The 24,044-nt window shown below is 37.4% G+C and overlaps 1 protein-coding gene across 2 annotated transcripts in view; it reads right to left on the minus strand.

The window, feature by feature from the left end:
• fez1 (fasciculation and elongation protein zeta 1 (zygin I)) overlaps nt 1-23,304 on the minus strand; it is a 32,584-nt gene extending 9,280 nt beyond the window's left edge. The window contains exons 1-4 of one of the 2 annotated variants that reach the window (XM_061961889.2): nt 23,042-23,304; nt 8,224-8,580; nt 4,373-4,460; nt 77-163 (exon numbers count right to left, since the gene is read on the minus strand). In XM_061961889.2, the coding sequence (XP_061817873.1) occupies nt 77-163; nt 4,373-4,460; nt 8,224-8,552 (504 nt within the window). In that variant the 5' untranslated portion in view covers nt 8,553-8,580; nt 23,042-23,304. Of the gene's footprint in view, nt 1-76; nt 164-4,372; nt 4,461-8,223; nt 8,584-23,041 lie in introns of both variants that reach the window. The other variant, XM_061961888.2, reaches the window with a different exon arrangement.
• Between the last annotated feature and the right edge of the window lie 740 nt (nt 23,305-24,044).

Here is a 24,044-nt window from a genome sequence, read left to right on the forward strand (position 1 = left end):
GATTTTCTGGCCAATATCCACATTTGACCTTGCTATGACCTGACTGTACAGTAGGCTATAAGTTAAGCGCACACACCTGATCAGCTGTGATGAGAGGGTCATCTTTCAGACAGTTGGCATTGTCGTTCTTTTCATTCATTTCCTCTTCCTCTTTTTCGTGGGTCTACAAAATGTGACAAAAAATAGAGCAGAATGTTCAAGAAATTATTTGGTCATTCTGTTAAAGGGAACCCTCAAAGAAACACACAAATATCGTAACACACAAATATCGTAATACTTACTTAGTCACTAAAGGTTTCAAAGGCAAGGTATTATTCAGATTAAGGAATGATTAAGATTCCCAGTTTGATTTTGTCTGTATATATTTGTTATTGCCATTTTTGTTTGCCACTCAGTCATTCACGTTGGTCCAAACAGAATAATTAAACTGTCTAAGATGGGATAGACTCCATCCAGCTTATTTGTGTGCCTAACCAGGATAAGCAGTATTGAAAATGGATGGATTTTCCCCATGAACCTGTTGGAAACCTTGTTACGGCATTTGTTTTCTCTAAATACTCAAGTCTGATTGTCTTCTTTGTCCTCCTCCAGAGTTGAAGCCAACCCCAACAGGGCAATTCTGAGAACTATTCAATCTATGCTTTGTTTATTTGTTTATCTGAGTGTTTTAGCCTTTTTATTTAAGGTGGAAAAAGTTGCAAATCAAATCTGTTTGGTTGCCCATTAATTGTGCTCTCGATACCTTACATGCTAGCATACAAAAAATAAAATTTTAGACATCATCAACTACATGTATTGGCCACACTATAACGAATCAGAATCGACTGAAAATCCTTTGTTGAAAACAGCCCTAATATATTTAATGTCAGCATGAAATAGCTCAACATCCACTAATGTACTAAACTGCTGGCAAAAAAAAATAAGTACCGGTACACCCCTTTTGTCCTTCTAAAAGAATTTAAGTTGAAAATCATGAGAAGTCTTTAGACATTTTTTCAGTGAGACTTGTATATGAACTGAACATTCTAAATTGAATTGTACTAGGTGTGAAGCATGACTGATTGTGTTATTTGAAGTGCTTGCTGTCCAGATCAATTTTCCAATTAAGGGAGAAGATGGAGCGGCACATCTTAATTGAAGCTTGGCCAAATGTTAACAGTTGGCCAAGCAGAATCAATTTAAATGTGCTGTCCAAAGAATGGACCAGTGAGCAACTTACTTTACCCTGCCATGAAAAAACAATGGATGTATGGGAAGTAAGGCTGATGCGTAAAAGCATGTGATCAATCACAAATAATTGGTGCATTAACCATTTTTAAATGTAAATTAATTGCGCTATTACTGTAGGTCTGAACCATTTTTGCAATCAAATTAAATCTGGTTTCTGAAACTAGAGGCTATGGTTATTGTCATTGTGATTGTCAATCCAGGGCACTGCCTCACAGCAATGCCCAAAAGATTAGCTTTTATTACAAAGCAGAGTGGGGGGTTATTCAGAAAGAAGCACTACAGTAAAATGTGTCATAAGCAGGAACGAAGAAGCACAGTTCTGCAGAAAAGTTGTATGTTCTTATAGTTGGGGCTGAACATTTAATCCAATTCTAATCATGATTTTGATTTAGGTTTCTCACGATCATAAAAATATTATAATCGAAAAAAACGATTAATGGGTCGTGCAAAGTACATGCACATTCCTGAGTTTGTAACGGTGAAGCAGATGAGTGAGCGAATGAGTGAAAAAAAGAAGACGTCTACTAGAAGTTTGGGATCTCACCATGGTTGCCGCTTTTTGACACAGCGCTAGTATCCCTAATCAATAATCACTAATTCAACAAAATAAAGTAAGGCATATGATTTCCGCATCAGGATGGAAACACAGAATTGGCCAATGAAGCGGATACCGCTGTTAAACGCAGAATATCAATGAAATTTACATAAATGTGACTGAAATGCTGTCATTGTGAAGAGAAGGAACATTTGTTTGGGAAAATAATGTGTCTAGAACGCTCATTCATCCACAAAACAGTCATTCATCCCCGTCCTGAACTAAACAATGTGGGGACGGCCACTTGAATCACCGACTAAACTACAAAACTTAAGTTAGCAACAACAATCCATACACCCACAACACATTTAATCTCATCATCGACATCATCCATGTGAGATTAATGTACAAACAGGATAACAGTTGCAACTGAGAGTCTTTGGTTGTTGTTTTTTTAACTGAAGTCGTCTTCTTAGTCCTTAAGATCAGAACATCAACACACTTCCCCCTTCACCATTACAAAACAAAGGTTTCAAAATACCAATTATAAAGTACCTTACACAAGCATAAGGGACTTATTGATACATTTACAAAATTATTACGCTTTGACTCAAAATACTGGTCAAAATTGTCCAAAGATGAAAAATGTGAGGAATTTTAACTCATCTGGAGGTTTAGTTCAGGGGATTTCATTGTTAGTGTGTAAAGCCCTTTTAGACAAGGATTATAACATTTTATTTATGACACAAAAAGCACACACTCACTTGTAGAATATAAGTGTAAATGGTAAAAAAACAGAATTTAAAAAATCTAACCAGAAAACTGAATTTTTTGGTTTTTCATAATGCTATTGTTATTTAAATGTATTGTTGTTACTATTATCACTAGTGTACTTGTTTATTTGTTACTAATTCATGTCTGGTTGTTCTTAGTTAAATGTGTTCAACAAGACTGCGTAAACCAAGGGAAAACTATTTTTCTAAAATCATCACAAACTGTAGCAACAACTCTCATGTTGTTTGCTACTGTAAAAATATTTTTTTTTAAACTTACAATTTCACTTTGTTGTACAAATAAAACTTATTTGTACAACAAACTGCAATATGAGTTTGCAATATTATTTCATGATAAAGTTCAGGGCATAAAAAATGCAATAATTCCTGGAAAACAAATAGCTACTGTGCAGCCAGCTTGTCAGCCTGGCACATTTTACTCCGTTTGCTGACAAAACAGTTGAGGAAATTATCCGCAATCGGAGTCCATCATGCTGTCTCAATTTGAAATACTATTTCTTTCAATATATTTACTGTTTCTGAATGTCAGCCCACTGAATTTAATCAATGTCATATTTATTGTTACCTTAATATTTATTCTTTATTCACTATTCTTTTCATTTTTTTAAATGCTAACTTATTACTTTATTTATTTTACTGCAATATTTTAGATATCATTTTGTGGAGAGAAAAAAATACCAATTCACATACTTTTTGATGTTTAATCTTTTATAGTTTAGCATTCAAATGGTAAATACATTATTCAGTAAAAACCTGTAAAATTCCAATGTGTTTTTTGAGTTAGTCTGTCTTGATCAGTACTTTATCATGTCTCTAGTGCGCCACAAATTATGCAAATTATATGACAACTTTTGCTGCCACTTTCTGGAAAAACTGCCACAAATTCGGGCATTAAAGACCACAACAATTGAAAAAAAAAGCCTGCCAAATCCTGGAGTGCCTCCTTTATACCCTGGTATGACACTGAAAGCATGCAGTGATGAAAACCATTGCCAGATGTTGACAGTAGTTGTCCTAAGTGTCATAGTATTAAAATTTAGAACCCATTGTGGCCCGCGATACAAAAAGTTTGCCCACCTCGATCTAGACTCTTTTTCTCAACGTGGCATCTGCAGACCTTGGCGATCACAGCATTCCATAAATCTTTGTTTCTAGCTCTCCCAATCAAGTTCCACTTCTTTGATGTTCTCCAACTCTTTCTGCTATCGATGCATTTCAACTAATTAACAGGATATTTCCTTCGTATTTCTCTTTACTCCTATATTCACTGTCAATGCCAATATAGGGTGTCGAATGTAAAAGTTCAGTCACACTTTTCTAGCAGAGATATTTTTCACACTTAATTCACTTTTCTCAGATTTAACTCACTTTTCTCAGATTTAGCTAATTTTATTCCCATTTAAGTTTGAATGAAATGTTGACTCCAAATATTATATCTAAATGTAAAATCTAAACCTAAACCTTGGTTTAGTTTTAACATTTAGGTTTAAATTTAACATATAGGTTTAGATTTAAGATTTAGATTTAGATCCAACATATTGGCTTATATTTAATATATAGATGTATACCTGTATTTAAGATTTTGGTTTAGATTTAACATGATATATAATATTTTGAGTCAACATTTAATTTAAACTTAAATGTGATGAAAATTAATTAATCTGAGAAAAGTGAGTTAAATCTGAGAAACGTGAGTTAAATCTGAGAAAAATTCCTGCTCGAAAAGTGTGACTGAACTTTTACATTTGGCACCCAATATGCCAGGTCTAGTTCTAGATCTAGACTTAAGGTCACATTATGGACTGGTGTTTACCTCTTGGTCAGAAAGATTGCCGTTGAGTCCCTCTGAGACTGGACCGTCCCACCCAGCTATGTAGTTGTCAGTTAAGGCATCCCACACGCTGCAAAAAAGCAAACAGTATTAATATGGCAGTGTACTTTTACGGTTGCACTAACATTTCACAGACATCAACAAACAAGTATTGGCATCTGCTCATAAATAAACATGACAGCTATTCAAGTATAACAGGATGCATGATATGCAAAGGAACAATGCACAACGATAAAATAACGATTGCAACATATTTAAAACAATAAGTTGTGCAGAAATGAAACCAAAAGTTGCTCACAGTAACGCTCCAGTGGTGTGTGCAGCCCAATGCAAGCATCTGTTTGAGTAAAAAAAAAATGAAGGAGACTCAAGTGTCCTTTTGTTTCAGTTTTTTTCCCGTGGGCCTCTGCTTGGCACTGCCCACGCTCAGTCACACAGTGGACACTATTGAACCTCTGACTCAGTCTGAACTCAGGGTGGCTTACACCAGTGCATTACCAGGCTCAAAGTACCACTGCCCTTTGCTTGTCGAAAAAAACCTACTTTGGTAACTTAAATATGACATAGGCCTGCCTGATGGCCCATTTTGGGGATTTTTTTAATAGCTAATCACAGAGACGTAATGATAACAATGATAATTTTTTAATAAAGTAGAATATGAGAAAATCTTATCATGGATTATTATAAGATGACCAACTATTTCATTGAAAATGTAAAATAGGCATTCACAGAAATACGTATTCATTTGTAAGTACTTTCCTCGAAAATGTACATCTACATGGTCTTAGATTAAAACTACTTAAGTTACTCGCTGAGTGACTTTTAGAGAAACGATACCTATACCGTTGCTAAGTGTTAGCGTTCACCTAGTGCCAATGGTCTTTTGTTTAATGAAATGCTATATGACATACTCGAGCCTCGGCCTATTTGTTGTCTCCTGTTTTCCAAAAATTGCCGTGGTTGAACTTTTAGCGAACATTCTTCAGGTTTTGTCGATTTATAGCTAATGAATTGTGACTATTTGAGGTTGCATATAGGTTACCATAGCAACACAAATGCAACTCAGCTGCAACCAGTACCGAGAGCTGTAGGTTTTTAAAGGTTAGGACGTTTTTAGTGCTGTGAACCTAATTGTGATGTTGGCAGGCACCTCAAAGTGATGAAGGTGCTCACCCGACTCTGCAAGGCAGTCCAGATTAGGGATAGGTACTGTACACATTGGGAATCAACACTGGTACTCAATGGTACCAATTTTCTGTACTTTGTGTGTGTGTGTGTGTGTGTGTGTGTGTGTGTGTGTGTGTGTGTGTGTGTGTGTGTGTGTGTGTGTGTGTGTGTGTGTGTGTGTGTGTGTGTGTGTGTGTGTGTGTGTGTTAATAAATTGTAATTGTTTGATAATAAATGTTATTTTTCAATGTAACATTTAAAAAATAACTGATTATGATTACTTTGCTGTCCAGTTGTTATATCTTGTTTTCTTCATACATTTGAGTCTCATTTGCAATCCAGTTGTACTTTTACGATATTAGATGGCACGACTCCATAGGCTATCAATAGTATGTCGTCTAACTAGGAAGTAGCTTTTTTCATGTTATGTTGCACCTTACAAAGTATTTGTATTGTAAGTATTGTGCGTATTAGACACCAGCTGTTTGATTGTATTATTCATCTTCCTTGTAGTTTTTGTTACCAAATTTGGAGGTGTTGAAATCGCCATGTAAAATTGCTAATGCTAATAGCCTGTCTGTAGCAAACCCAATGTAAATTAGCATGAGGGAGCACATTTTGGAGGAGCGAAGCCTTACTTTACATTCCGGCGTTTTCTACCAGGCATACTTTGCTTTGTTAGTGTTGGAAATAGCAACATTACTTAGAGGGAGTTTGGCTGAGTCCGCTATGAGTGCTGCTCGGGTGATTGCTTCCTGGAGCCGATGTTTAGTCTGTTTCCGGACGTGACAAGTACCACATCCAGTACCCATCCCTAGTCCAGACTGATATGTGTCTGGACATAACCCAATGGAGAGTGATTAGGGTACTTACTAATTAAATTGTCAACTCATTTTCATTTAAAAATATCACAGCGTTTCTTATCTATATCTTTTCTTGTGCCCACAACAAGGCTATTTTTAACCAGAAAATTTCCACTGCTGGGAAGGGAGGATGTGACCAGGAACAGACAGAAAGAGAGACACACAGTACTCAACATTGAATAATCCAGTATTTAGCCTTACAGTGGACTGGTGCAGGGTGAGGTCAAGCTGCTGACGGACTGATATTGGCGGGTGTTGCAGTGTGATATTTAAGTACACGTACACATAAAGACCTCATACTACATCGTCTCACAATACAATATCCATGTATTTTGCCAGCAGGCCTAGGACAAGACAGCAAACTTCGGCAGAGTACGCTTACAGAGGATGCTAGAAAGAACTCCTGTGAAGTACTACCTCGTTTTACTGAGTGACTTCGGTGTGACTTGAAAGGGAATAGTTGTCAGATACCACGGTTTATGACAAACACTTGTTTTCAGAATAAACATGTTTAAATGCACCTAAAAAAAAATTCCAAAATGTATTTTTTAAGTTTTAAACTTCAGTTACCAGTCTGGTGATTGAACTTTGCCAAAAATAAATAAAACGCATGGCAGCTAGTGTGACTGTGCGATAGTTCAGTCTACAGTCCTTATGTGTTAGACCTCGCTCCCCAATGCATTAAGAGCAGGGTTGGCACATCTCATAAAAATTATATGCGGTTGTTTTGGGTCCCAACCACTTCGGGGCCACGTGATCATGGTCTGGGCTTTTGTAGATTTTGTTTCTTTCTATTTTGTCCGTCAGTTATAAAATATGATGTCATAAAAGTTAAGATACTATAAATTTTGCAGTCGAAGTTCAATAATAAGGTTGTTTTGGCTGAATTTCCCCCAGGGATCAATAAAGTACTTTCTATTATATTATATTCTAAATTAAATTAGGAATGTGCAAAAATGCAAAGTGGTTTGGGAGCGGACAACCCAGCATGGAACATTTCACTGTTCTCTCAACACAGACGTCACAACGTCATCAAAGTTCACATTTATGCATTCACACAAAGCGACAACATTTGCACCCCGGGATGAAGTGGTAGAAGAAAGGCAAAAATATGATAAGTCTGTCTGTGTCAGCATCGGACAAAGTTATGTTTAAGTTTCACTTTTGCATCCCATGGCACATAGTCGAGGTGCTTTCATGGAACCTTGATTAAAGTTTGATACACTAGTTTTTAAAGACAGGAGAGACTTAACCCCCAGTAGATGCACTAATAATAATTATTTGTAATAATTATTATATTTTATTATCCACTACTAATAATCCCCTATAAATCAATATGAAGTAAAGGGAAACTTGACATATATATAACCATATTTAAAGGGGTCCTAAAGGGATTTCTTTCTAAATTATAAAAGACTTCCTTGTAATGGTGGTTCTTTGGTTGAAAATGGCCTCCAGGCCAAGCCCCCTTGGACTGCGTTTCCACCCCTTCAGCCATGTTGTAGTTTTTAGTTAGTTTAGTTCAGTTTTGTTTAATATCCATCCGTCCATCCATAGAATACCAAAACAGGGCCACAAACAAAATCTTGTTTAGGGCCACACAAAGCCTCGCTTTGCTTAAGAGCTGTGTTAGCCAATGGGTTGACAGCCAATGGATTTAAGGCTCATTGGCTATTGTGCTTAACTTAGTTCTCAATCAGTGTGGATTTGTGGTTGCTTGTTCAAGCCCAATGTGTACAGGAGCGCTATCACATGATTATTTGTAAACATTAGGGCAAAAAAACATTTGCAGAGTTCACTTACTCTTCATCCTGCAGCTGCTCCTCCTCTTCTTGGTTTTGTGACTGATTGCGTATGGGCGCCAAGCCCTCGGTCTTGGTGTTGTAATTGTGGAAACAGACGTTGAGTTTCTCGTCAAACTCGTTGACCAGGTCTTCCATAGACTTGAAACTCATCATCTCAGAGAAGTTTTCCAGCTCAGAGAAGTCCTCACGGGTGATGGAAGCCAAGGGGACGCTGGTGGCGGGGGTGGTGTAAGAGGGGTGTTTGAGGGCCCGGTGTTCGAGGTCATCCATACGGCAAGGGCGGAGGTCTTCGAACTCCTCATCTAAACACACAAGAGGGGCCTCCATGGTGTCCTGTTCGGTGAGTCTCTGAGGCCTGCTAAAAAAGTGCAGTTGAGATTAGAGACGCTGCATTACAGACCAATATCAACCAATATCGATATAGGCAGCAGCTCTTCCCTCAAACTACAAACCCTGTTTCCATACGAGTTGGGAAATTGTGTTAGATGTAAATATAAACGGAATACAATGATTTGCAAATCTTTTTCAACCCATATTCAGTTGAATATGCTACAAAGACAACATATTTGATGTTCAAACTGATAAACTTTTTTTTTTTTGCAAATAATCATTAACTCTAGAATTTGATGCCAGCAACATGTGACAAAGAAGTTGGGAAAGGTGGCAATAAATACTGATATAGTTGAGGAATGCTCATCAAACACTTATTTGGAACATCCCACAGGTGAACAGGCAAATTGGGAACAGGTGGGTGCCATGATTGGGTATAAAAGTAGATTCCATGAAATGCTCAGTCATTTACAAACAAGGATGGGGCGAGGGTCACCACGCAAATAAAGTCAAATACAAATAGGGCAACAAGAGAAATATTTGTTGTTAAAAAAAGTAAATCTGTACAGCACAAAAGGATATCTAAGAATGAAGAATTAATCAATGATAGACATTTATATAAAGTGTTTATCAGATTGCTAAAAATGCCAGGAGTTAATAATCAATAATATACAAGTGTGCAGCTTTTTAAACACAAGATGGGGCTGGACTGAAATAGGAGACTGATTAGCAACCGGGCACAGGTGTGTCCCGGTTACTAATCAGGCGGCAGGTGTGGAAGCCTGTGCATGGCGCGGGGAAGTGAAACTTAAAAAATAAAAGCACAGGACATGAACTTAACTACCACACACATAGTCCAAAAACAGTTACAAGGATGTGACAATTAAATAGCTTTGGTGTTTTATTGTTTGTTGTTATTGCTGCTATTGTAGCTGTCCTTTTTGACACAAAAAAGTATTTTCTTGCAAAAGTTATTTTTGTTTTTCTAACAGCCTAATGAGCATTACAGTTACAGTATAAATACGTATTTATGAATGAATTAGTCATTGTTGTTGTTTTTCAGCACATGCCTAAAATATCTTAAGCTGAATTTAAAAGTTGATAGCTGAATTAAAGCCACTGAATTTGTGTACGCTCTATAATCCGATCAGATAATAAGTCAATGACGAGGTGACTATCAAAATAGTCGTCAGTTGCAGCCCTAAAAAACAAATTATCTTTTTGTGAATACTCTGTTTGTGCAAAATAAGACAACTACTGCAATATGCAATACAAGTTAATGGTGCTTTCATATGACTTTTTCACTTCCGATACAATACCGATTTTGGAGCCTGCCGTTTTGGCCAATACTAATACGACCAAAGCCGATACGATTTCAGCAGGAATCAGAGTACATGCTTTTATTATTTTGTATTGGGGAATGTTAGGAAAGGTGAGTCAGAGAACAATGGTAGATATACACTGAACCTAAGGCACAAAAGAACATACTTTTATTATTTGGTTGTATGGAATAAGTACATATTAATATTGCAGCTTCACTATGTCACATATTTTTTAAGCATATTCTACATGTTTTTGGCCTAAATTAAGTGATGAATTGAATTTTATGTATGTATTACTGTGCAGTATTTGTCTTATTTTCTAATATGTTTTGGTGATCGATAAAGATATTCACCCAGCAGGACTTCCATTTCCGGGTTAAGGGTGACAATGCTAACAACACGGCGGCTAATGTCAGCGCTATCTTCGCCATAACAATGAAGTTGACCAAGTTTTGGCGGAACAACTTTTTGATGGACTTCATTTTCAACTCCTGCCTCATCAATAACACATCTCCGAATTGGTGAGTCCTAGAAGTGAGCAATGTCAAAAGACATCAGCGTAGCAGGAATTGATGAGACTCAGCGAGCCAATTAAGGCAAACAAGACTGCAGCCAGCTATCAGGAGCTGTAAGTACAGATGAACTCTATTGATGCACTTCATCTTTGACATCATCAGCTTCACATGACATTGGTGAGCCCTTAACCTGAGCGATGTGGAATGACAACTCAGAATACGCAATGCTAACAACACAGACATAGAGTCTGGTTGAGCCTGGGCCGCACAAATATAGTGACCCTGAGCTATGGTAGACCTTAAGCCATTAGAAATGTAAAATTGAGCGTATGTAAAAAGTGTATATTTTCACACTGTTGATTTCCCCAGGAGATGGTCAGAGGCACTTCCGCTTGCTTAAAGGAAGTTGCTCCATGTTGCCCAATATGTTTTTTCCACTTTAATTTTGTATTCGCTGTTCTAGAGAGTTAAGTTAGATAGTTTTCTCTGGGCCTTGTCAGCACCAAAGCAGGGGCAATATAGCACCCCACTTATTTGTTTATTTGTGTGTTTTAGCCTTTTCAAGGGTGGAAAGGTCGCATATGAGATCTGTTTTTTTGTGGGAATCGCCATTAGCCGTGCTCTTGCTAGCATACATGCCAGAGTACCATACAAAAAAATATTTTGGGGCAACATCTAACAAATCATGTCGGACTATGAAATATTCTATTTTTTTTATTTTAATCTTACTGAACAAAAATATAACACAACACTTGCTTGTGTTTTTACTCCCATTTTTCATGAGTTGAACTCAAAAATCTAAAACTTTTACTGGATACACAAAATACCTATTCTTATTAAGTAGTGTTCACAAATCTGTCTTAATCTGTTAGTGAGCACTTCCCCTTTGCCAAAATAATCCATCCCACCTCACAGGTGTGGCATATCAAGATGCTGATAAAAAACAGCATGATTATTGCACAGGTGTGCCTTAGGCCATGCTGAAATGTGAAGTTTTGCTTTATTGGGGATCAGAAAAGCAGTCAGTATCTGGTGTGACCACCATTAGCCTCACACAGTGCAACACATCTCCTTCGCATAGAGTTGATCAGGTTGTTGATTGTGGCCTGTGGAATGTTGGTCCACTCCTCTTCAATGGCTGTACCAAGTTGCTGGATATTGGCAGGAACTAGAACACGCTGTCGTATACGCTGATCCACAACATCCCAAACATGCTCAATGGGTGACATGTTTGGTGAGTATGCTGGCCATGCAAGAACTGAGATGTTTTCAGCTTCCAGGAGTTGTGTATAGAGCCTCGCAACATGGGGCTGTGCATTGTCATGCTGCAACGTGAGCTGATGGTGTCGGGTGAATGGCACACAACTATGGGCCTCAGTATCCCGTCATGGTATCTCTGTGCATTCAAAATGCTATCAATAAAATGCATTATCCATAACATAAGCATGCCTGTAATAACCCCAACCCCACCATGGGCCATTTGATTCACAACGTTGACATCAGCAAACCGCTCTCCCACACGATGCCACACATGCTGTCTGCCGTCTGCCCTGAACAGTTAAAAAGTGGGATTCATCCGTGAAGAACACCTCTCCAACGTGCCAGACGCCTTTGAATGTGAGCATTTGCCCACTCAGGTTGGTTAAGATAACAAACAGAAGTCAGGTCGAGACCCCGATGAGGACGATGAGCTTCCCTGAGACAGTTTATCACAGTTTGTGCAGAAGTTATTTGGTTATGCAAACCAATTGTTACAGCAGCTGTCTGGGGGGTTGGTTTCAGACGATCATGGCAGTTCACCTGCTGGATGTCGAGGTCCTGGGCTGGTGTGGTTACACGTCGTCTGCGGTTGTGAGGCCGGTTGGATGTACTGCCAAATTCTCTGAAACTCTTTTTGGAGTTATAGTAGATAAATGAACATTAAATTCACGGGCAACAGCTCTGGTGGACATTCCTGCAGTCAACATGCCAACTACACGCTCCCTCAACACTTGCGACATCAGAGTGACCTTTTATTGTGGGCAGCCTAAGGCACACCTGTGTAATAATAATGCTGTTTCATCAGCATCTTGATATGCCACACCTGTGAGGTGGGTGGATTTGCTTGGCAAAGAAAAAAAATATCAATAACCCAGATTTAGACAGATTTGTGAACAATATTTGAGAGGAATAGGTATTTCGTGTATATAGTGTAAGTTTTAGATCTTTGAGTTCAATTCACAAAAAATTAGAGCAAAAACAAAAGAGTTGTGTTTATATTTTGTTCAGTGTATATTAATAACAAAGTTATTACTGATATCATTTTTCATCACTTATAATATTTATCATTTTATAGCAACATCTTTGTCAGGTCTTTATTGTTCCTTTCACACTAAAACCCCAGATGCTCAAGATGCATTTTTTGACATCCGTGTGCTAGTTAGGTTCACAATAAAGTTAATTGGTAAAATATCCGAATGAGAGCTTGGAGAATAACATGGTAATGTGCAAATGGTGGTAACGGAGCTAATTTTAGCGAGCGGTGACACGCCAGCCCACGCTCAACAGATGGCAGTGTTCAGAGCTAAGACCAGTAATAAATCTCAGCTCATGCTTGAAAAATTTACCAAAGTGCAGTGAAGTTGCTTTTTTATGACATTGAAAGTGTGAATTCACACCAAATCCCTTTAAAACTATAGAGCAGCATGATTTTATATATTTAAGCATTTTGGAACTTCTTAGCTCAAAATGCAGTTTGAAGTCATATTCTTATGATTACACTTTATTAAAAATTGCAGTAAGCGGTTTGTGTATGTAGTACACAGATGAAAAATAAACGTTTAAGTGCATGTACTGTATTTTACAGTCACTTGTTGGCCACAATTTAGAATTTGAACCTAAAAACATTATTTTAACTAAATTGTTTAGTTAAAGTTGTTGAACTAAAATAAAATACTGGGATTAATTAAGTGTCATTCATTAGATTTATTTTCAATCAAGTCCCACCGCTAGTTAGTGATATTTTTCTTCGGTCCCCCACAAGCATCTCATGTCTGATGTTCTTCATTTATACAAAACATAAACAATAGGCCGATTGATATGCCTGAAAGTGATGCGTTTTCAAGGAAAATGCCAAGCAACAATAGCAGACCAATTGACAGCAACATTAACCTTTGAATCCGCAGGACGGGGTTGTGTTGGTAATTGCTATCATCAGTAAACACTCGTCTAACATACAGTAACTAGAATGTCAGGTAATGTAACAGATTTTAGGAAAAAAGAGGACAATTCAAACCATATACGACTCATGTTTAAAGACACTTAAGAAATGTTCTTATATGGACACGAGACCAGGGGTCTATTTAAAATTGAGTAAGGTCCGTTTATGAAAATGTTCTCACAGTGAAAGTCCCAACTTAATATTGCCTTCGATGACATCAAACAGACAAGCCCATATGAATATCAAATGTAAATTAAATACTGCCATCTCCTAATTGTTTCAATAATACTTATTTGGAGCTAACACGATCGCACCGACATTGCGATGGAAAAAAACAGGACTAAATGTCTAATCAGTCTAATAAGGTGTATCTTGCATCAACGCTTCTCTGCAATTTAAACAAATCTTTGTAAAAAAAAAAAAATCTGACAAACATCAAAAACAGTGCATTGTCTGTTACATCTCCACTCATCTATGGCTCACATTCCCTTGCATCCCTCTGAATATCTGCATCAGGCTGAATCTTCTGATAAACTTTTAGATTTTATTCTAATTGTTGTAGATGACATTAGGGTTCGATTGATTTTGTCACACAATTCCTCTTTTTGTTTACCTTTGATGAGTCTCGGCAGTATCCATCCGAAACACTCACAATTCTGCCATCACTAAACAACTTTTTGTTTTGCCCCAAAATCCATATAATCTCGATTAAACACTCATTTGCATGTTGCTGTGCTGTAAATGACCGTGTCATGACTCTTGTACATATTTTATACTGGGCGCTAAGCTTGTTGTGTACATTTACTTCAGAATTCTGTGGATTTTCGAAGGATCTGTATTTGGTGTCAGGATGGCTTAGCGTTCCTACTTTTGATCAGCGCTATAGTTTCAGAGCATATGAAACCGAGCAGTTTATAACTACAAAAACTAGGAACAATAAACTTATCCTTTTCTGTCTGTTCACTTTTAAATGTTCAGTTGTCTGCATCAACTTATCCTACGTTCCAGTAAGCCGTTGTCTTCCTTTTAATTTCTCTGTGGGTAAACAATTTCATTGGCTCATTTTTGGGTGACGTCATCGCGCTTTCCACAACATACCGCAATAACCGTAGTAACTGCGGCAACAATCTGTCCCTGCGATTACTAACTGCTAAGCATTGCGAGCATATACTTCAATATTGTTATATTGTATTTTCCATTGACTTATATTCGTCCTATATCCGTAAAAGGTCAGACATTAGTGGTGGGAATCTTTAGATACCTCACGATACAATTACAATTACAATTCAGGGGCTACGATTGGATTATTGGATTGATTATCTTTACATCTAAAGTTATTATATTGTACAGTATATTATTATTATTTTGTACTGTATATGGTTAATATATCTTATATTTGTATTACATATTCTCAATGTGTGACATTTAATTATTATTCATTTTAAAAACATGTCTGAAAGGCTCCTGACATATGCAGTATAGCGTCATTTCCGGTTTTTGGATCTTAGTGCGCACGGCATATACTGCATAAATAATTATGGAAGACTAGATATGTGAAAACTGTCGCAGCCTGCTAAGTGAAAAGATAAATAAAAGTTCTACTTGGCCAGCAAGTTTTTGTGCCTTCTAAAACCACAGATTGTTCAGACACTTTGGAGAGGGTGGGGGGAGGGGCGCAAAATATTTTCTTTTTCCAAGGGGGGTGTAACATAAAATATTTGAGAAGCACTGGTCTACGCTAACCCAGCTAAACATCACAATAAAAGAATGCTAGATGTGAAGTAAATTATATTTGTACAGCGTTGTTTCTCTAAAGCAGTGGTTCTTAACCTGGGTTCGATCGAACTCTAGGGGTTCGGTGAGTCGGCCTCAGGGGTTCGGCAGAGTCTCCACCGCAGCGGTCAAGACACACCAGACTCATGAATTGATTAACGTGGACCCCGACTTAAACAAGTTAAAAAACATATTCGGGTGTTACCATTTAGTGGGCAATTGTACGGAATATGTACTGTACTGTGCAATCTACTAATAAACGTTTAATTCAATCAATCAATCGTGTAAATAAAAACTCCTATTGGTGTATCTGTACTGTAAAGTTAAAATTTGAATGACAATAAAAAGATAGTCTAAGTATTATGGATACCCCCAAACAATGTTCCCTCTAATTTTCCATCTGATTTGCAAGTGTGTAATTTGTTGTGAGTTCATGCACTGTGTTGGTTTTGTTCTTTGAACAAGGTGATGTTCTTTGAACAAGGTGATGTTCATGCACGGTTAATTTTGTGCACTTGTGCACTTTGTCTTGAATTTGAAAGAAAAAATATAACCATTTTATTTTTCACTAAAGAAGGGTTCGGTGAATATGAAACTGGTGGGGTTCGGTACCTCCAACAAGGTTGAGAACCACTGCTCTAGAGACATAGTGAAACCCATTATCTACATATTTAAGTTACATTTAAACCAGCATGGGGAGCACTGGTAGCAGGTGGGTAAAGACACAACTAGGATGGCGGATGCGGGAATCGAATCTGGATCCCTCAAGTTGCTGGCACAGCCGCTCTACCAACCAGGCCACGTTGCCCCGAGCTAATGAGTCGCCGTTGATTAGTTAGAACCAAACCGACAACTAATGATCAGGGAACATTGACATTAAGGCCGCATTTTTAAACCGTCTGTATTACTGTATCTAAAATACATAAATAGTCCATGTTTGGACATATGTCCATCGATTCATGTTCTAATCGTGATGCATTGGAGAGTCGAGCATTTTCCCCACCTCTTGTCACCATTTGGTGACGGCTGCACTATATCAGTATAGTGCCCTCCAGGTTTTTTCCACACCGCGATCGCGCCAATTCATGCAAATTTAACAAATCTCTTCAAATTACGTGCGGCCTCGCAACTTTGTTCAAAGACCCCAACTTCCCTACCTATTTTGGTCGATCAGCATCATTTTTCCATTTTCCAATTTGTCTCTGAGCGGCCCTTAAACGTGCGATGATACCAACAAAAACTATAGATCGATCTCAAAAGTTCACAAATGCACTTAACATGCTGGGGTTAATGTGTTGCAACATAAATTCATGTTTAAAGACTTTTCAAGTGTAAAACATACACAGAAAGTCTCCAACTTTTGGACGACAGAGCAGACAACGGACATGAAGGAAGCCTTTGGTGGTGTTTCTTCTTTCTGTAATTATCATTAAATATTACTATTATTAGTTCTAATGAATTCAAACAGGAAAGTATTTTGACAATGAGCTCTGAGTATGCGCTTTTACTGGCATCGAGTGTCTACTTTTAAGTCTGTGTGGTATGAAATAAGTAAAACATCAATACAATATTTATTTTCCAGTTTTTGTTAAAGATGCCGTGCTTTTTAAAAGGATCACTTAAAACATTGATAAGACATTCATAAAATCAAAGGTTGATTCAATGTCATTGGGGAAAAAAAGCCTCAAAATGTCATAAGTGTATAAGAAAGCTGCCGCAAATTCAAGCATTTTGGGCTGAAACAATCGTAAAAAAACCTATAAGGACTAATTGTATCAGTTCCCACCTTATTAATTTACCAATACTCCACAAGGTTTTAACTGGAGTTTTATAAACCATGTTTTTTGCACCAATGAGTAATGGCACAGTGTTGTCTAGACAAAGAAGCAATGGAGGTAGAATCACCAGAAGGGGTCCAGGTCCCACTGGGAGTACACTTCATTTTCTTTTCTGCCAAACCACAGATAATTAAGTACCTTCATTGCAGGCTCTGAAGTGATATGTTTTGTTCAATACATCATATGTATTTATCAGATCAAGAACAAAGAGGGGTCTTAAAACCTAATCTTCCCAGCCACTAGCAAAACATATCTGTACTTATAATTGTTTTCAAGTTACTTTTGAAGTACATGTTGTGTTTCTTAAATGATACTTAGGCGGATGACGCAAGCGCGTGTGAATACAGAGAAGTCCATTTCAATGAAAAAAAAGCTTATGCAAGCTTCCTCCTTCTCATCACGCCACTCAGCTAAGTGGCTCGATACTTCATAAGCCGGATATTGTTTTGTATCTTCAGTTTCTCATTAACCTCTTAAACCCGCGGCTTCTTCCTATGGACAAAGACTTAAAAAGAGCGTTTTTGAATTCACGAACTTAGTATCAAAATAGATGAGAGCATTTTGACTTTGTCTCCTGACAGCAGCTTTGCTCATGGTGTTAATGCTTTCATGAACATTCAAGCAAATCCTAGTTAGGTTTTTTTTTTGGTGTAAGTGTGTTGGGGATATCGGGATACCAGTGTGTTCCCAATATGTGTCCACACATTTTACACACAAAGGAGCCTTTCACTGTGTTGCCATGCACTCAAACATTCCTGTACTAACCAGAATACAGTAAAAAGATCTAAAAAGCTTTGAAGACATGTGTTTTCAGATTGGCAATTCTGAGTCAAGATAGTTTTCTTGATGATGATGATGACTTATTTTGAACATGTTTACACTTACTGTGTTTACCTTACAATTGTTTACACTTGTGATATATTTGAAAAGAAAGTGTAATAGTAAGGTAGTTAAAGTATGCACAAACAACACACAAGATTGCGCTTTAGCGGTGTATGAAGTTAATTGTGCATCCTCACTGAATTTGTTTGGATTCGTCATAAAGGTTTCTATTTATGGCATGAATAGGAAAAAAATGCAATATCTGGGGTCCGTCAATTGCAACGGTAATATTTTTTAAGTGTATTAAAGACTTAAAGAAGCAGCTTTTCTTCGTTGAGGCCGTTGTGCTCCCAGGGAGTAAGACATAAAAACGCATGATAACATGAACTGTAAAGTAAATTTAGCAAAGGGTTCTACTTGTTGATTAAACTACCTTGAACACTAAATATAAAAATTGTTGCCTGTCCCCGCTTTCTAAAATTAGACAATGCTATAATATATATATAATTTTTGAAATCCTTCAGAAATGTATTTTCTTATTTTACATATTTGTGTTAATCCTTACCCTAACTACAGTCGTGGTCAAAAGTTTACATACACTTTTAAAGAACATAATGTCATGGCTGTCTTGAGTTTCCAATCATTTCTACAACTCTTATTTTTTTGTGATAGAGTGATTGGAGAACATACTTGTTGGTCACAAAAAACATTCATGAAGTTTGGTTCTTTTATGAATTTATTATGGGTCTACTGAAAATGTGACCAAATCTGCTGGGTCAAAAGTATACATACAGCAATGTTAATATTTGGTTACATGTCCCTTGGCAAGTTTCACTGCAATAAGGCGCTTTTGGTAGCCATCCACAAGCTTCTGGCAAGATTCTGCTTGAATTTTTGACCACTCCTCTTGACAAAATTGGTGCAGTTCAGCTAAATGTGTTGGTTTTCTGACATGGACTTGTTTCTTCAGCATTGTCCACACATTTAAATCAGGACTTTGGGAAGGCCATTCTAAAACCTTAATTCTAGCCTGATTTAGCCATTCCTTTACCACTTTTGACGTGTGTTTGGGGTCATTGTCCTGTTGGAACACCCAACTGCGCCCAAGATCCAACCTGCGGGCTGATGATTTTAGGTTTTCCTGAAGAATTTGAGGGTAATCCTCCTTTTTCATTGTCCCATTTACTCTCTGTAAAGCACCGGTACCATTGGCAGCAAAACAGGCCCAGAGCATAATACTACCACCACCATGCTTGACGGTAGCCATGGTGTTCCTGGGATTAAAGGCCTCACCTTTTCTCCTCCAAACATATTGCTGGGTATTGTGACCAAACAGCTCAATTTTTGTTTCATTTGACCACAGAACTTTCCTCCAGAAGGTCTTATCTTTGTCCCTGTGATGTCAGATGAAACAAAAAATTTAGCTGTTTGGCCACAATACCCAGCAATATGTTGTGGTGGTAGTATTATGCTCTGGGCCTGTTTTGCTGCCAATGGTACCGGTGCTTTACAGAGAGTAAATGGGACAATGAAAAAGGAGGATTACCCTCAAATTCTTCAGGAAAACCTAAAATCATCAGCCCGCAGGTTGGATCTTGGGCGCAGTTGGGTGTTCCAACAGGACAATGACCCCAAACACACGTCAAAAGTGGTAAAGGAATGGCTAAATCAGGCTAGAATTAAGGTTTTAGAATGGCCTTCCCAAAGTCCTGATTTAAATGTGTGGACAATGCTGAAGAAACAAGTCCATGTCAGAAAACCAACACATTTAGCTGAACTGCACCAATTTTGTCAAGAGGAGTGGTCAAAAATTCAAGCAGAATCTTGCCAGAAGCTTGTGGATGGCTACCAAAAGCGCCTTATTGCAGTGAAACTTGCCAAGGGACATGTAACCAAATATTAACATTGCTGTATGTATACTTTTGACCCAGCAGATTTGGTCACATTTTCAGTAGACCCATAATAAATTCATAAAAGAACCAAAGTTCACGAATGTTTTTTGTGACAAACAAGTATGTGCTCCAATCACTCTATCACAAAAAAATAAGAGTTGTAGAAATTATTGGAAACTCAAGACAGTTCTTGAGTTATGTTCTTTACAAGTGTATGTAAACTTTTGACCACGACTGTATACTTGAATTTTTTGTTGAAATTTTAACATTTGATTTGAAATTCATTCTTTAGTCCTGTCGTTGGGTTTTTACTTAGTCGTGTTACCCTGACACATTATCACCTCTGAAAAATACTGACTCGTCCACAAGTCACATGGTACACAGGAAGTTGAATCATTCAGATCCTCTGCAGACCACTGGAAGAAAAAAGTTTACTCATTGATGTTTCTGTATATTTGATATTTCAAGTATAACTAAGAGGAAAGGGGTAAAATTTCAGCACAGTTCTGTTATCTAAAATATTGTATTGTCTTGTTTTGATTTTAAAATACATTTTTTGTTGAATCACTGTAATGTGCTGAGTGTCGACATGCTATTAGCATAAATGGCATGTGGCGAGGGTTGTCCCGATACCAATATTTTGGTACCGGTACCAGTACCAAAATGTACTTCGATACTTTTCGATACTTTTTTAAATAAAGGGGACCACAAAAAATTGCATTATTGGCTTTATTTTAACAAAAAATCTTATGGTACATTAAACATATGTTTCATATTGCAAGTTTGTTCTTAAATAAAATAGTGAACATACGAGACAACTTGTCTTTTAGTAGTAAGTAAGCAAACAACGACTCCTAATTTAGTCTGCTGACGTATGCAGTAACATATTGTGTCATTTTCCATTCCATTATTTTGTCAAAATTATGAGGGACAAGTGGTAGAAAATAAGTTATTATTAATCTACTTGTTCATTTACTGTTAATATCTGCTTACTTTCTCTTTTAACATGTTCTATCTACACCTCTGTTAAAATGTGATAATCATTTATTCATCTGTTGTTTCGATGCTTTACATTAGTTTTGGGTATCGAGCCGATACCAAGTAGTTACAGTGTCATACAATGGTCATAATTTAAGTCCTCGTGTATCCAGGGACGTATTTCCTGAGTTTGTTAACATAATGTACATTTTTTTTAAACGAAAAAAGATTTTGTGATGCTAAAAAAATTCGATGTAATCATAGTAGTATCGACTAGATACGCTCCTGTGCTTGGTATCATTACAGTGGATGTCAGGTGTAGATCCACCCATGGCGTTTGTTTACATAGTGAGCTACGGTGTGTAATGAAGCATGTTTAGCTATTCCTCGTCCTGCAGGGATGATACTTGTAAGAAACATACTTTATTTCTCGCCATGGAGGCGAGGATTAGTGATTTAGAATTAGCTAAAACACTGCAGACTGTGGATGGACGTTAGCCGCTGGCTAGCTAGCCATGTCTTAAAGCACCTCTTCCTGATGGCATTTCAGTGTAATAACTTCACCTTTATTGTTAGTTTTTAAGCCAAAATGTGTTCATTCTCCCTTTTCTGTCTACACACATTGTCTGCTTGCAACTACTCTGTGATTGTGGGCTGCCGAACATGCTCCTAAGCTAGTAAAACCGGCAATGTCACGACGTGACGACGCGTCGTCTTGCCCGTTAAAAAAAAAAGGAGGTACTTTTTAGAGGGGGTATAGTACTGAATATGATTTATTAGTATCGCGGTACTATACTAATACCGGTATACCGTACAACCATACATGTGGCTATACAGTATTTCAGGTATTTGCTAATTCTATGTTAAAAACTCACTCCTGTTACTTTCAGTCCTGTTATTCCAGAGTCATCTTCAGCTCAGGAACATCGTACAAAAATGAAATAAAGTTGCTTGAGATGGGCCAATACACAATTTAAGTAGTTCAATCTGGCTAAATTGTGGCTCTGCAGTGTTTTATTTGGAGGCCATTCCCATTACATTTTTTTAAAATTATTTTATTCATGTGAATCAATTTTTATAATTTTTTGATCAAACTTGAATTTAATTAATGCATGCTTTGTTCTAAAACAAATTAATGGGAAATAAATTGTTCAATAATTATTTTGTTATGAAAAAAATAACACATTTACCATATTGTAGGTTTGCAAAAATTCCTGACACATCTCCGACCAGGACTCGAACCCAGTACCAATGCCTTGCAGGACCAGCAAGAATTTTTGTGATGACTTATTTTGAACATGCTTAAAAGGTTGCATTAAACTTTATCACATGTTTACACTTATACGAAAGTGTATAGTTCACCTTACTGTGTTTACCTTACAATTGTTTACATTTGTAATATATTGTAAAAGAAAGTGTAACAGTAAGGTAGTCAAAGTCTGCACAGTATGTAGCGTATTTAGCATTAAATAATAAACAAAAGAATACAAAATAATACATTACATTGGAAAAATAAATTACTAAATAGGATACAACATTTTGTCTTTAGGGTCCAACTTTTTGGTGGCAAAAACAATGTCTGTAGTGTTCGGACCGCATGGCGTTATTATCAACAATGTGATGATTAACATGTAAACGCAGATGCAGCATTCTGATAGCTTGTGGGTGCAAACACGTCTTTAAGAGAATATCAACCTTGACCGAGATATTGTGCACAAAAACCGTGTCAATGATGCCAGTACAGGAACCACTATTGGCAGCAGTTATTTATCTCTTAAACAAGGGGGACTTTAATTACACAGATTTAAATGTAATCAGATTATCTATTTAATTTGTTAGCATATATTTAATGATATTAGCTTGTTTGACTTCAAATTGTTGCAATCAATATGACCTTTTTGCATTGAACATAAATAATAAGATAATTCCACTTCACATTGACATGCAGATGGGGGTTAGTGCCAGTAATGGACGACCATTGAGTGCATGTCATCAGCTCATCAGAGGGAGGAAAAGAAAGGGGGAGGGAGAGAAGAACAGCTTGGATAGAATAAAAAAGATGGAGGTAACCGTGGTTACCAGGCCCAGATGAATGGAAGGTGGTGAAGACATGAGTTCATGTCTTGCAGCCAAGGATAGGGAATTACCTGCAGTGGACGTGATGTTCCTGTTTGTTGGCAGGACCCTCTGAGGCGAGAAGAGGCGGTGTCTCAGCCTCCCTTCGTCACAAAACTGGCCGATGAAGAGTAGCTACATTCAATCCAGAGTGAATGGAGGTATTCAAACTAAGCGAGGGCAAGAAAAATGGCTTTAAGCTTTGGTTTGTGTCCCTTCCTTCATCCGTTTGCTCACAGCCACCCGTCTCAGTCCTCCCACAGCCCCTTGTTTTCCCATCAATAGGCAGGCAGCCCAGCTCACGCTGCGCCTGCGCACCAAACACCCTCTGACGACATCCCTCTCCTCCCTCCATCACTCCCTCCCTCTCTTCTCTTCTCACACCACCATCGATCGCCCTTTGTTTCTGCCTCACTGCAGGGAGGCCTAATATTCATGAGACAAGAAAGAGGGAGGCTGATTGGACGTCAAGGTATAGAACACCGTCCATCTGCCAACCGTATAATTGGAGATTAGGGGTGCATTTGGAAAGTAATAAATACAGTACTTTTCAAAAATAATTAATTATTAATTCATTAAAAATATACAGGCTGATAGTAGTAAGTCATAAATTCACTTAAAAAATAAGAACATGTTTATTAATAAAAAATTATTGTATTACAGTACTACCGCAATTGGTTCTGTGATGGAGCTCTTCACTCAAAACACTCAAATCAAAGTCTCCCATTGAAATTACTTGAAGTCAATTTGATTGGTGCTTGGCCCCCTGAACATCATAACTGTAACATTGTAACACGTCTTTTAAAAAGCAATACAAACTTTCAGATAAGAAATATTGCATAAAAAACAATATAATGTAGTACAAACAAGTACAGTAGTTTTATCGCATCTGCTTCTCTGTCAAACACACCATCAGCAGCTTCTCCATACTTTTTTAATTGTTAAAATGTCCGCTGTTTAGATACAAACCCCGTTTCCATATGAGTTGGGAAATTGTGTTAGATGTAAATATAAACGGAATACAATGATTTGCAA

The sequence above is a fragment of the Nerophis lumbriciformis genome, linkage group LG09 (genome assembly GCF_033978685.3).
Source record: "Nerophis lumbriciformis linkage group LG09, RoL_Nlum_v2.1, whole genome shotgun sequence".
NCBI lineage: Eukaryota > Metazoa > Chordata > Actinopteri > Syngnathiformes > Syngnathidae > Nerophis > Nerophis lumbriciformis.